Source organism: Amblyomma americanum, chromosome 3, assembly GCF_052857255.1.
Source record: "Amblyomma americanum isolate KBUSLIRL-KWMA chromosome 3, ASM5285725v1, whole genome shotgun sequence".
Taxonomy (NCBI): domain Eukaryota; kingdom Metazoa; phylum Arthropoda; class Arachnida; order Ixodida; family Ixodidae; genus Amblyomma; species Amblyomma americanum.
Genome location: NC_135499.1, coordinates 36,750,341 through 36,765,607, shown reverse-complemented (window position 1 = coordinate 36,765,607; position 15,267 = coordinate 36,750,341). Strand labels below are relative to the sequence as shown.

Sequence of the window (15,267 nt, the reverse complement as noted above, 5' to 3'; positions counted from 1 at the left end):
TGTGTGTGTGTGTGTGTGTGTGTGTGTGTGTGTGTGTGTGTGTGTGTGTGTGTGTGTGTGTGTGTGTGTGTGTGTGTGTGTGTGTGTGTGTGTGTGTGTGTGTGTGTGTGTGTGTGTGTGTGTGTGTGTGTGTGCGCGCGCCGTCAACCCCGAGGAACTCCCCAGCTAGCTTTGCCTCAAGTGCTCCCAGATGATGGACATCCGACGCTTCTTCAAGTGTCAGTGGGTGTCTGACGGAGTTTGACAGCTGCCCGGTTGAAGATTCTAGTTTGTCATGTGAGAACGCTGCAGCATTTGACCAGAATTATGCAAGCTTTCATCAGCAGACAGTAGCTGAGGTCGTCGACTCAATGGAAGGGACTCCACCAACAGTGAGCTCCCGTGACGCAATAAGCCATGATGATTCTCCTTCTCCTTGCTTGGGACTAAATTGCAGTGACAACAGCGAGAAAGCAACTAACCTGTCTCAAGAATGTGACTTCGGAGAGTTTCTATGCAAAGCTAGAATCACAGGCATCCCGGACTGTTTGAAGTACACTTCCGTCCGCATTCATGACGAGATCATCACAATCTGTGGCGACATCCTGAGAGGGCAAATAGTAGCCGACGCTAACACAGTGTTTGCTTTTTTTGGCCTTACGGACGAAACTGAAGATATTGCAGGAACAGAGCAGATGTCAATAGGCATTCGCTTCATTGGCAAGGCAGGAACCAAGGTTTGCCTCCGAGAGCAGTTTTTGGGATTTGTAGGGCTGGAGCAACTGAACTTTGCTTTCAAGATCGCTGCGATCTTGAAGTTTTTAACTGATGCTGGGCTGATTCACACCTTGTTGGGCAGGGGTACAAAGGATGCCCTACAATGGCTGGAAAAGAAGCTGGACTGAAAAGAATAATACAGAAAGAGCTTCCAAAGGCACTGTTCTTCTACTACACAACCAGTCACAAACTGAACCCCGCGATAAACGATTTGAACAAGGTCTCTGAAATTCGAAATACAATAGGGATCATTAAACAAATGATAAACTTTTTCCGTGTGAGGGTGCTCTGAAGGAAATTGGTGCCTAACATTCCGATGCTGTGTGAAACAAGATGGTCTGCAAAATACAAGTCATTTAGGATCTTCTCTCAGCATTATGTGGCCATAGTCAAAGCACTCGAGGAGCTCGCATCAATGGAATCAAACTTGAACGCTGCAACTCGGCAACAAGCTCACATCTTCTAGTGTGCAACAACAAGCTCATCTTTAATTGTTGCTTGTACATTGTGGCGAAGTACAGCACACAACTGGAAACAGTTACGAACGTATTTCAAAGTGTACCATTAGACTTCCATTCTGGACATGATCCCATCACTGAGTTGCAGAATATTTTTCGTGGCCACTGGATTAATGCTGAAGAGCAGTTCTCCGACATCATGAACACAAAAAGTGAAGCGGCCAATCACTTAAACATGTTAATATCTGTACCAAGATAAGCCTCTCATCAGACCCACCAAGACAACTACGTGAATCATTCGCCAGAGGCACACTATTGCGTGGCAATATACGTGCACTACTTGGACTCTCTCACTGCCTCTTTGGCTCGTCGCTTTCCTGAAAGCAATGCGAAGAGCTTCCCCACTTCTCAGCTGCATGCCAGCTGAACTCCCGCTGCATCCCAGCAAAAATGAAGTATATTTGAGCCATGTTGAGTTTGTTGCCCTCACTGAAGAACTCCAAGGTTTTTACTGCATCGAAAACTTCAAGAAGAGGGCACCTCATGGTACGGGACGTGGAGATGCAGAACTAGGGACTCGTCAGAAATAACATACTCTGAACTTCTGTTTGAGGCCAAGGCATTCTTCCCCGCTGCTGCAAAAAGCTTTGGGGTGGCTCTGGCTTTGCAAGTTACCACTTGCACTGTTGAATGCTCCTTCAGTACAATGAGAAGAGTGTTGTGTTGGGTTTCATGGCACATAGGCAGCTAAGGCCATCATCTGCCAAACACAAGTTTTAATATGTCTGCTTGGTGTGAAGAAGTTTAAAGATTATTTTGTAACACTACAGCAGGTTTAGGACATTTTCATCTTTTAGGAACGAAACAAGAGAAGAGGTTTCGACTAGCGAATTTTCTCCTTGGAGTATGCAAGGATGTAATGGGATGTACTTGTCATAAAAGTGAGGGAAATGCTTTTTTCTAAGTTCATCAAGTTTTGTACAGGATATTATTATGTTGTTTGTGGTGACCATCTCTCTGCAGTGTACGCATGTAGGTTCGTCTTTCTTTGCAAGAATGAAGTAATGTGCTAAGGGCGTGTGTCCAATGCGAAGGTGACATAAAATAACTTCAATGAAACGCTCTCAATGACTGCATGTCTTCCATTCTTCTATAACCAGCTTTACTAGGTGCAGCTTGTGTAAGCTTTTCACCATCGGCTGCTCTCTAGCGCACCCTACGTAGGGTTGTGCGAATGGGGTGTTTGAGGCATGGCTTATGAAGAATGTGGGCGACAGCACGTTCGGCGTCTGTGGTGCGTCGGTGTGTGCGAGTGTGATGATACAGCCAGTCAACTGGCAACACTGTGACAACTGGCATAACTGTGTATGTGATCCTAAGCGAGTCCCACCTAACCTAAGTGCGAACCTAAGTGAGGTGGCTCGGTAGCTGTGTGAAAGCACAGTCTACTAATCCGTTACTTTTCGCAATGCAGGCACTTTCCGCCACAAGAAAATTCAAACAGCGCTAGACAACAGGACCAGAAAGAGGAGGAGACAAACACGGCGCTGAACTTACAACTGATTCATTTGAAGTAAGAACTCAATTTATACGTACACAACTGGGCACACATGCGCACGGTCATACATCGATGATGAGATAAAAAATCCAAAATGCCAACATACACCCGTGATGTATCTGCCTTCATATTGCCACAGTACCAAGCAATCCAGTGGCGCCATACCGCGGGCGAACTGTGTTAGATGGGACTTGCCATGCCTTGCGCACTCGAGGGGCTAGGGGGATTCGTCTTCTTCCTCGCTCGAGCTCCCTGCTGTCTTGCACTCCCAGCACGTCTAATTAAACCTGGTTTGAGTGCTTCGCCTGTTTGTCGGTGACATATTTAGTGGAGGTCCATGTACGCTGACCTCGAGGACACTCTTGACGTCAGTTCTCAACGCATGGCTACAACACCTGTCCACAAGGCGAGCCGCCGCCTGCGAGGCCTACACCCAACTCGCAAGACCAGCAAGGGCCATGACGTCCGCTACGGCTAGCCAGACAAGTCAGCATTCCGGGAATGCCCCACCGCTCGTCCTTCACACGCCTCGGTCGCCCCCATCATTCCACAGTGAGAGGTTTGAGGACGCCGAAGACTGGTTGTCAAGCTTTGACCAAGTGGCGGGTTTCAATGAGTGGGACGGCAAGCGCAAGCTGTGCAACGTCTACTTTGCGCTGCAGGACTCGGCCAAAACATGGTTTGAGAACCACGAAGCTTCCTTTACCACCTGGGAGGCTTTTCGTCAAGCGCTGCTAGCGACATTTACCAGCAGCGAAAGAAAAGAGAAGGCTGAAATCACTCTGCGCTCAAGATCACAGCAGCCGAATGAGCGTCGCGATGTTCATAGAGGACATGATGCGACTGTTCAATCGGGCCGACCCAGCTATGCCCGAAGCCCAGAAGGTACGCCACTTAATACGTGATGTAAAAGGGCAGCTATTTGCCGGACTGGTCCGTGAACCGCCACGAACAGTGTCCGACTTACCAAGGAGGCAATGGGTATCGAGCGCTCTCTGCAGGAACGGGGCGCCCACTACAGACGTCAGGCTTCTGTAGCAGCCACTTCCCAGTACAAGCCTACATCGCTGCCCGCCGAAGATCTTCGGGAGCTTGTAAGAAGCCTTGTGCACGAGGAACCGGTGAAACTTCACTTTGAAGCTCCACAGGTCAGTGTCGCTGCCATAACGGACATGGTCTGTGAAGAAATCCGACGAGTTGTGCAGCCACCCCCAACTCCACACCCGGCGCCCTCCGTTATGACGTACAGCGAGGCGCTACGAAGTCCCAGGCCAGCGATGCGAGCCTTTTCCCCCGTTGCTCCTGTGCCGTACCTGCAGGAGCCAGTCGCAACTGTACCCTCCATGCTGCAGGAGTTCAGGCCACCCGTGAGCAAAGCACACAACAATCGGCCGCTCTGTTACCACTGCGGGGAGCCCGGCCACATCCTCCGCCACTGCCCCTACCGCAGAATGGGTTTCAGGGGGTTTTCACCTGACGCACCTCGACCACGCTACGGTGAAAGACCATGGGATATCGAACAGTACTTGGCTGATAACGTGCAATCTTCAACCTCGCAGCGACGCCAGTCCCGATCGCCATCCCCAAGGCGGTTCTCTTCGCCCGGCCGCCCGTCATCCTCTGGCCAGTTCAGAGGCACGTCCCCACGTCGGGAAAACTGAAGACGGCGTCCTCCGGGGGTAGGGCTGCCACTACAGGATCGAGTCAAGAGCCTCTATCAGACGATTCGCAGCGACGTTCCGACTGACGACGACGCGCTGCGACCGACTGGTCTCCACCGAAATACCGGTATCCGCCAACAACCACGACGCTACCGCACTCGTGGATACCGGCGCCGATTTTTCTGTAATGAGCAGACGGTTAGCCACGGCCTTGAGGAAGGTTCTGACCCCTTGGTCTGGGCCGCAGATCCGGACAGCTGGTGGCCACGCGGTAACTCCGATCGGTGTCTGCACTTTGCGAATCCAGATCCGCGGTGTTACTTTCCCTGGCTGCTTTGCTGTGTTACCCGAGTGCTCTAAAGACCTCATACTCGGTTTGGATTTCCTTCAGGAGTACGGTGCCGTTGTCAACCTCCAGGAGCTAATAGTGTCGTTTTCCACCCAAGGCCCTGTCGACGACGATACCGAGCCACGCAGGGCGAAGTTATGCGTCTGTGACGACCATGTATTGATCCCGTCCAGAGCCAGCATGTTTGTTACCATCGAGTGTGATAACAGCCCCAGCACTCGTGGCATCGCTGAAACCAACATCTCACTGCTCCTGTGTCGGCAAATCTGTAGCCCGCGGAATTATTGAATTGAACAGTGGGGGAACCGAACCTTTAGTGACCAATTTTGGTTCTGAACTCCAGTGTTTGCCTGACAAAACAGCTATAGCATATTTCGAAGAACTTAGCGAATTTGTGGGACAGCACTCGCTGTCCGAAATCCCGGCATCAGTGGAGGCACCGACCACTCCCGTAAAAACCGACATGAACCCGAACCTCCCGTCTAATCAGAAACGCTGCCTCGGGAACATTTATCGAATCTTTCCGCGACTGTTTTGCCTCGACCTCCAAGGTTGGGCAGACTCCGCTCATAAAGCACCGCATTATAGTTGACACAAACCAGCGACCGTTATGCCAGCCGCCTTATCGGATCTCTTCGAAGGAACGGGATGCCATTCGCCGACAAGTTCAAGAAATGCTCCAAGACGACGTGATACAACCGTCGACGAGCCCGTGGGCATCGCCTGTTGTTCTAGTGACGAAGAAAGATGGAACCATACGGTTCTGTGCTGATTACAGGCATCTTAACAAAGTCACCAAAAAAGACGTTTATCCTCTGCCACGCATTGATGACTTCATAGACCGGTTACGCCATGCCACGCACTTCTCGTCACTAGATTTAAGCAGTGGCTATTGGCAAATCGAGGTGGACGAACGCGACCGAGAAAAGACCACCTTTATTACACCAGATGGTCCGTACGAATTCCGGGTGCTTCCTTTTGGCCTGTGCACGGCTCCTGCTACCTTTCAGCGGATGATGGACACCGTGCTTGCCGATCTAAAATGGCAGTCCTGCCTAGTGTACCTAGATGACGTAGTCATCTTTTCCGCCACGTTCGAAGAGCACCTGAGGTGCCTGCGCGCTGTGTTTGTGGCAATTCGTTCGGCCGGTCTTTCCCTCAAGCCCGAAAAGTGTCACTTCGCCTTCCAGGAGTTGAAGTTTCTCGGCCGCATCGTGAGCGCTAAGGGAGTCGGTCCTGACCCTGATAAGACAGCCGCCGTCGCTGCTTTTCCTGTGCCAACCGATAAGCGCAGTGTGCACTGCTTTCTGGGTCTCTGCGCCTATTATCAGCGTTTTGTGCCGAACTTTTCCCAGATCGCTGAGCCCCTCACCTGCCTCACGAAAGATGCCGAGCCGTTCCTCTGGGGCCAGGAGCAACAACAGGCCTTCGAAGACCCCCGCACTCGTCTCCAGAGTACGCCCATCCTTGGCCACTTCGATGAGTCAGCCGACACTGAACTGCACACCGACACCATCAACATCGGCCTCGGTGTGGTCCTTGTGCAGTGGCAGGATGGTATCGAACGTGTCATCGCATATGCAAGCTGCACCTTGTCACGCTTGGAGGCGAACTATTCCACTACTGAAAAAGAATGCCTGGCAATTCTGTGTGGAGTGACCAAATTTCGCCCGTATTTATACGGCCGCCCTTTTAGAGTCGTCAATGATCACCATTCGCTTTGTTGGCTGGCGAACCTCAAAGATCCCTCGGGACGGCTTGCATGCTGGAACCTTCGCCTTCAAGAGTTTGATGTCACCATCGTTTATAAGTCCGGAAGGAAGCACAGTGATGCCGACTGTCTGTCTCGTGCTCCTATCGAGGATAACCGAGCTGATCCCGACGACGATTCTATTTTTCTCGGCGCCATCTCCACGTCCGTCCTCACTCAACACCAAAGGGACGACAGTGAACTACGGCCTCTCATTGAGTACCGTATTTACTCGCGTAATCCTCGCACTTTTTTCCCTGAAAATCAACGCGAAGTTTGGGGGTGCGATAATTATGCGGGGAAAATTTTCAAGCAAACGTTTCGGAGTGTTAAATGCAAAGATGAATGGGTGCAAGATCAGGATTGTCAGGTCTGCAATTGTAAATATAACGAAAACATTACTTTCAAGCGTAACTTACCTTCGTTATGAAAGTACAGGGTGACCATAAGCTCAAGCTGCTAAAGCACTTTATTTGCCGCGCGCAACCTCCCCATCACTACTCACGTTGCGTACGTCCTGCAGGCAATTCTACTCTTCATCAGAGTCCGTGTCGACAATGGACTCGATGGTTTCTTCATCTTCCGATGCTTCTTCGTCGTCCCACACCAGGTGGTCCTCGGTCGCATCCAGGGCGTTCGAAATTCCCGTTTTCTTGAAGCTTCTGGCCACCATGTTTACATCAATCATCCCCCATGCCTCTGATACCCAGCTGCACAGCAGCTCCACGGACGGTCTTTTGATCTTGCCGCCCGGCGTCAGAGCATGTTCACCTTCGGCCATCCATTCTGCGTACAGCCTCCGAACGTTATCTTTAAATGGCTTGTTCAAAGATACGTCAAGAGGCTGTAGCATTGATGTGAGGCCGCCGGGTATAACAGCCAGCCAGGTCCGTGCGCAGTTCCTTGAACTTCGCCCGAACCGACTCTTGAAGATGGCCCCGAAAGCTATCAAGCACGAGGAGCGACGGAAAAAGAAGCGCTCCCGGTCGCCGCCCCCACACAGTCTTCACCCAGTCCACCATAAGGTCCGCGGTCATCCACCCCTTTTCTTGGATGTGCATGTGTATACCAGGGGGGAGCTTTCCTTTCGGGAGGGTCTTCCGCTTGAAAATGACGTACGGTGGGAGCTTCCGCCCGTCCGCCGTCACGCCTAGCATGACCGTGCACCTGTTTTCCGGCACCTGTAGTCCTGACGTGCACAGTCCGAGCACCTGTCTGTTCGACTGTCCTGCTGCTGGGCATATCGAAATTCAGCGGAGTTTGGTCCGCGTTCCCTATCTGGGAGAGCAAGAAGTTTTTCTCCTGCCGGATCCTGATAACGAATCGATGGAAGTCCACTATTTTCTCTTCATAGGCTGCGGGCAGGCGCTGGCAAAGCGTCGTTCGCCTCCTGAGTGAGAGTCCATTGCGCAGCATAAATCGTGTGGCCCACCCGTTACTAGCGCGGAAGTCTTGCACCGGGATGCCCTCCTTTCTTGCGATTACGAACGCCTGGTTCCGTATCAAATCAATCGACACAGCACACCCATCCGCTCGTCGAGCCTTGGTATATTCCAGTAAAGAGGATTCGACGGCAGGAAATTTCCCAGTCTTCGGTCCACGGAAGGCCCGGCACGTCTTACCTGTCGTCTTGAGTTCGTCGTGCTGCCGTCTCCAATACCGGACGCAAAACTCGTTGACGCCGAAGTGTCTGCTCGCGGCGCAGTTGCCATGTTCCAACGCATACTCAATAGCTTTTAGCTTAAAAGCAGCTGTGTAGCTTGCGTAGCGTCCCACGGCGAAGCGGCACAAAGAGCACGGTGCAACACGCAAACAAGGCAAACGAGGCCTACGAGACACCGGAGAGCTGGAGACACCTTCGCAAAATGGCGTAGCGGTGGTGAGTGGATGAGCGATAGCGGCGGTGGCAGCGGATGATAGCACAGTACCGCCGCTTAGTAGCACGCGCGCCCAACCATGGCAGTTAGTTGTGGCCGCAGTCAATAGATGGCGATCACTACGACAAGCAGACGGCTCGCGGCAGTAATTTTGGGGGTGCGATGATTATGCGGGGAAAAAAAATTTCCCAATTTTTGATAGCCAATGTGGGGGGTGCGAGATTATGCGAGTAAATAGGGTATCTTGAAGGAAGTGCTGCGTCGCCCCCGCGAATCTTCTCACGTGGACTGTCATCATTCTGTTTGTGCAATGGCGTTCTGTATAAAAAAAACTACAACCCGACGGAAGCTGCCTATCTGCTCGTCGTACCTGCGGCCTTGCGCGACGAAGTCCTGCAGGCGTGCCATGATGACCCATCTTCTGGTCACCTGGGTTTTTCCCGCACTTTGGCGTGGATACGCCAAAAGTACTACTGGCCCAGGGTGGCTGCAATTGTCCAGCATTACGTCAGAACTTGCCGCGAGTGCCAACGTCGCAAGATGCCGCCGACTAAGCCAGCCGGACTACTGCAGCCTATTGATCCGCCACAAGTCCCCTTCCACCAAGTCGGCATGGACTTACTCGGCCCTTTCCGGAGACCTCGCTGGGTGACCATTACATTGTTGTCGCCACCCGCTACCTCAGCCGGTACTGTGAAACTAAAGCTCTCCCTCCTGGTACCGCTGACGAAATTGCGAACTTTTCGTTCAGAATACTGTGCTTTGTCACGGTGCACCCATCATCATTGTAACTGACAGGGGAACGGCGTTCACCTCGGCCCTTACGCAGGAAGTTATGCGCATGAGCGGCACAAGTCACCGCAACACAACAGCTTACCACCCTCAAACGAACGGACTCATCGAACGGCTCAACAAGACGATCGCTGACATGATTTCTATGTATGTTGACGCAGACCACCGCAACCGGGACGCCATACTCCCTTACGTCACATTTGCCTACAACACTGCTCTACAAGAAACGACACGATTCACTCCATTTCATTTAGTGCATGGTCGCGAAGCCACAACCATGCTGGACGCCATGTTGCTTCCGACTCGTAGTACGTTATCTGTTATGGGTGCTGCCCAATTCGTTCGTCACGCCGAGGCCGCCCGTCAACTCGCCCGACAGCGCATCCGACACCAGCAAGCCCTCGACGCTCGCCGCTATAACTTCCGCCACCGAGCTGTTAGTTCCCAGCCTGGCGAACAAGTCTGGGTTTGGAGCCCAATCCGTATGCGTCGGCGCTCCGAAAAGCTTCTGCGCCGATATTTTGGCCCCTACAAGGTACTCCGCCAAGTCAGTGAGGTGAACTATGAAGTTCTCCCCCAGGGAACAGTTCGCTCCTTTAGACGGCCGACCCCCGAAGTCATCCATGTCGCACGGATGAAGCCTTACCACGCCTGCTAGCGCTTCAGGCGTGTCTATACCAGCCGCCGGAACATTTGCCGTCCCTTGCTTTCCTGCTTCTCATTGCTGTGGCACCAAGTCATTGCCCTTCAGAGAGGGTGAGTAACGCCACAGTACCAAGCAATCCAGTGGCGCCATACCCCGGCCGAACTGTTTTAGATGGGACTTGCCATGCCTTGCGCACTCGAGGGGCTAGGGGGATTCGTCTTCTTCCTCGCTCGAGCTCCCTGCTGTCTTGCACTCCCAGCACGTCTAATTAAACCTGGTATGAGTGCTTCGCCTGTTTGTCGGTGACAATATCTACCCTTTATGCAGCAATGTTTGTAACAATGGAACACCAGCTCGCCCAATCTGCCGTCCTACTTTCCGTCACCGTCCAACTGGTCTTTGCCACTTTGCTGGCTGCCTCCCCCCCTTGGATCTTCATCACACGTGTTCATCACAGAAGATGAACATTGAACCAATCTCGGAATAACATCGTCATCGATACTGGATTTGCCTGCGCATCCAGCCGCCACAATATCGCCTCCCGGACATTGGATGGCTACCATCATCGATGTCACCTTCAACGACTTCGCCGGCTATAAAAGGTGCACATCTGTCGCCGCCGCTATGTGGACTCGCTTGGTAACAGTGTGAGAGCACAGTCTACCACATCCGTTCCGCTTCGCAATGCAGGTTGGTAATATGTTCTCTCTTTATGCTCAGAAAATCAGCAATTACATACTAATGCAGCTGCCGAGCCCGCAGTGCTGCGCTAGTGTTGTTATGGAATGCTTACGCATGATCCGTATGCTTCTACTCCTGTCGGGTGATGTGGGGACCAATCCTGGGCTGAACAACTATGAAACCGTAATTTCCGAACTGCAGAAATTAACAGCTGGCCAAATTACCCTAATCTCCGACTTGCAGGACATTAAGACACAGCTCAGAACAACTGACTCAACTCTGGCCAATTTAAGCAAGCGCATGATTGCTCTGAAATCTCACTACGCTACGCTTTCTACAACCAATTTTAAAATAGACAGCCTTAAAACTTTACCCAACTAAGCCAACAGATCGTGAGATTGGAAGCCCGTGTAGACGATGCTGAAAACCCCTATCGCCGTAATAACCCAATATTTTTTACAATATTCCCGACACTAATCCTTCTGAAAGTTTTGCGGATTCAGAGGAAACAAGTAATTAGCCACTGCTCTACGCATCTAGATTTCCCCATACTTCCTAATCAAATCAAGCACGCTCACCGCCTTGGGCACCGCTCGACAGATCGCAACCGGCCGATCATCGTAAAATTCATGTCGTTCAAAACTGAAGGGACAGACTACAGCATTGGCAAAGACTTTTCTCCTCTTGTTTGTCATGTTCGCGAACAGCTAGTTGCCCATGCGCGGTCAATAACAGATAAATTCATCTTGCATTTCACAGTTTCAAAACACTACACATCGGTCTAAAACTTTATATCTTCGACGAGACATCGCAAACCGTAAAAGAAGCACAGTAGCAATCATCTCAGCAACAAATTTCGGCAAAGCGTTTGAAACATTCACCGCAACCCGCTTTTTCCTTGTCAGCAACCTTCACGAATGTTTGCAGTTTTATTTCAAAGCAGGACATCGTTTCTAATCTCGTCTCATAGTCTTCCAGTAACTTAACCCTGATTGAAACGTGGCTCAACACTGACATATCTGACAGTGAAGTCCTCGCTGACTTGCCAAATTTCCGTGTTTATCGCAATGACTGCAAAGATAGGAGGGAAGGCGTACTTATAGCAACCAGGCAAGAAATGTCATGCACGGCCATCAACCTTTCATCAGACATCGAAATATTGTGGATCCTATTCCACTCTTCACCACAATCAGTTGTCACTGGCGTTTGCTATAAACCCCCTCATAACAGTCCAAATTTTCCATACAAATTTAATAATGCATTAAATGAAATCAAAACTAAGCATTCTAATGCCGGCATTTTCGTCGTCGGTAACTTAGATTTTCCTAGCATTGACTTAACCGCTACAGATAGCAATGAAGCGAACGAATTTCATGATGTCTGCCTTAATTTTAACCTGCTACAAGTAATATCTGAACCAACGCATGTAACAGAAGGCAGCGCTAATACCCTTGATCTAATATTAACCGATAATCCAGAACGTGTTCATTCCATCACGTATCATCCAGGTGTTCGCGATCACAAAATAATACATGCATGCCTCACCATTAAACTGCTGCCCCGCGCAACCCATAGACAAACCATCTGATTATATGCTCAGGGAAACTATGCTGCTATTAATAACGAACTTCGCGCCTCCCTAGCCCTTGTTGAACCCAACTTTCATCAAAGAACGATTCATGAAAACTGGTTATTATTCAAAAGGAAAATTGAAGAATTGGTAGACAAATTTATTCCAAAAGTGATCATATGAAACAGCCCGCGAAACCCACGGTTCAACAGTTGTCTGAAACATCTGGAAAAAAAAAAGAAACACCTCTTCCGCTCAGCAAAATTGCAACCCAGTGAGAATGCTTGAAAAAAATAATATGGGGCAGAAAAAGCGTACCTAAAAAAAACTCGTGAAACAAAGCGTGCTCTTTTTCAGTCAAATTTGCCTAAAATGTTCACATCTATTTCCCGTAAATTCTGGCAACCCACAGCACACGCATAACATTTCTCTTGCCAATGCATCAGGTGAACCCATCTCAGATACAGACTGCACCAATCTATTTAATGAGGCCTTTTCATCTGTGTTTACGAAGAAGCTAGCATGTCACTTCTTTCAGAACCATATATATTATGGAACTTATGCCTCTGCTAATATTTTCTCCAACAGGAATCTCATCATTAATAGAAAAAATGAAGCTGTAATCCTCTGCCGTCACCGACAACATCAACACTAAAATACTAAAAAACACAAAAGATAATGTGCGTCTTTCTTGTTGTTATTCATGCAGTCACTCCTCACTGGCCAACTGCCCAAGGATTGGAAACATGGGAGGTCGTTCCAGTCTACAAATCAGGTGACAAAAATTTGTCCTTAAATTACCGCCGTGTACCCTGCAAAATCATGGAGCACGTCATCTATACCCATATCATGGCCTTCCTTGACTCTAACAACTTTTTTCACCTGGCACAGCATGGATTTCGCAGGGGCTACTCCTGCGAGACCCAACTGGCAACTTTCTTACAAGATCTGCGCATCAACGTTCATTCTAATCAACAAACCGACGGCATATATTTAGATTTCGTTAAAGCCTTCGATAAAGTATCCCATAAACGCTTACTGACAAAACTTTCCAGATTAAATTTTCACCCCTGCATAATGAAATGGATTGAAGCCTTCCTATCTAATCGTTCCCGATTTGTTTCTGTCAACAATAATAACTCTGTCTTCCGGTAACAGCAGGTGTTCCAACAGGGATCTGTACTCTGCCCGCTACTTTTCCTAATATACGTTAATGATTTACCATCACAAGCCACGTCTAATATACGAATGTTTGCTGACGACTGTGTAATTTATCGTGCAGTTACTAAACCCGCTAACCAAGCATCTCTGCATCTCTTCAAAGTGACCTTAATGCTGTCCAGAAATGGTGTAACCAATGGCTAATGGAACTCAACCCTCATAAGTGCAAGCCTTTATTCGTCCACCGCTATCGTAATCCTGTTATTCGTTCCTATGTAATCTCTGATGTGTCCATAGAACCAGTCTTACAAGTATTTAGGCGTAACACTTTCTAGTGGTCTTTCCTAGAGTTTGCATATCACTAACACAATATCATCAGCTAACAGAACATTAGGATTCTTAAAACGTCATCTAATCACGCTCCTCGACATGTTAAGTTACTAACCTATAAATCGTTCATTAGGTCAAAGTTGGAATTCGCATCACCAGTTTGGAATCCTCATCAAGCTTATCTCATTCTCTTGAGTCCATTCAAAAACGCGCAGCCAGGTTTATTGATGCATCCTATGCTTATGACATTAGCATTTCCGCCTTGAAAATGGCATCCGGTTTACCGTCCTTACTACTCTGCCGTCGCACTTCCAGCTTATCTTTAATAGCTCCATGCGCACTGCTCCTTATATTCTTCCATATCCAGCACGCATATCACTCTGCACCAGCCATCATTTTCATGTGGCCCGTCCACTCTCGCGCACTGTCACCTTTGTCAGTTTCTTTTTTCCCCCACAGCTGCAGACTAGAATGGCCTTCCAGGCGACATTGCCACCATCACCTGCTGATCCAAGTTCAATGAAAATGTAAAAAATTATGTACAATTGTAAGAATGCTTTTTTGATTATGAGTTCTCACCCCTTATGTAATACCCCAGTCACGGGGCCTTTAAGGAAATAAAATGAAATGAAATGAAATCACCATTTAAGCGCAACTTCATTAAATCATTTTCTTCTCATCAACGTGCGTCTCACCCAGTGGTACTGAGTGACTTTGCATGAATATAGCATTTCAGAAGTGGGATACTAGGCCTAACATACTCAACAGTATTGGTGAACGGCGCCATGAACAAAGACGAAGCCCCAAGTGGAAGCGTCTCAGCCGACAGTGACAACGTGAGTGGTCTGACTGATGCGACTGTGCGTGATTCTGTTTCATAAATGAGTGCAGACCAAGGTGATGGTGTTACCGTGCGGGAACTGTCGAATGCCCTAATGGAAAAAGACTGCGTACTGACAATTTTACTGGAAAGCTCGACTCAGTCAGTGACGCCACAGCCAATGTCAGCGGGGACGCCCGGTAGCATCACTGCGTTCCTGGTAATGCCCAACCACATAATGAGTTTTGACGGCTGTGACGATGCACCCTCAGCAAAAGATTAGATTGAGAATCTTCGTACGATTCCGATCCTGCACAGCTGGCCTGAGTCTTTCATGCTTGAGACCGCAATGTCCCATTTGAATGGACTTGCGAGAGATTGGCTGCGTTCGAGAAGATCCGAAATCCGAACTTGAAGGGATTTCGGGAGAGCGTTTCCAGAGAACACTGGCGCAAAATGCACGAGCGTGTGCAACAGTGCAGCAAAAGCTCAGTGGCTTATTTTCACGCTAAGGTGCGGTTGTGCAGAGAGGCAAACTTTGACTTCTGGGACACTCGTGAACACGGAACTGCGCTCAAAACAACTTAGCCCGATGCTGCCTGGAAAAAGTAATGAAGACAACTGTCAGACATGCATCTTTAGGCGGTGTCAAGTGGCTGCCCGTATTTATTGTGGTGATGTTTAATATATACAGAAGCGGTGATCACATGCCTTTTGTTATAGTGCTGAATATCAGAGTGAAAGAAGCATGCTCGTTCTTATCAACATCTTTCCTTTTTTTGAAGCTAAGTACATTCATAGGAACTCTACAACACAGCTCAGAGTTAATCATTGATTCCAAGTCGTTTCGGCTGCAGC

General features: G+C 49.3%; 1 protein-coding gene across 2 annotated transcripts in view; it reads right to left on the bottom strand.

The window, feature by feature from the left end:
* The window catches only part of LOC144124520 (motile sperm domain-containing protein 1), a 91,712-nt gene that overhangs the window by 5,185 nt on the left and 71,260 nt on the right, over nt 1–15,267 (bottom strand). The window contains exon 6 of one of the 2 annotated variants that reach the window (XM_077657242.1): nt 3,994–4,085. The exons of the other annotated variant lie outside the window; for it this stretch is intronic. Within the exon in view, the coding sequence (XP_077513368.1) occupies nt 4,009–4,085 (77 nt within the window). The 3' untranslated portion in view covers nt 3,994–4,008. Of the gene's footprint in view, nt 1–3,993; nt 4,086–15,267 lie in introns of those variants that run through there. 2 annotated transcript variants of the gene reach the window in all.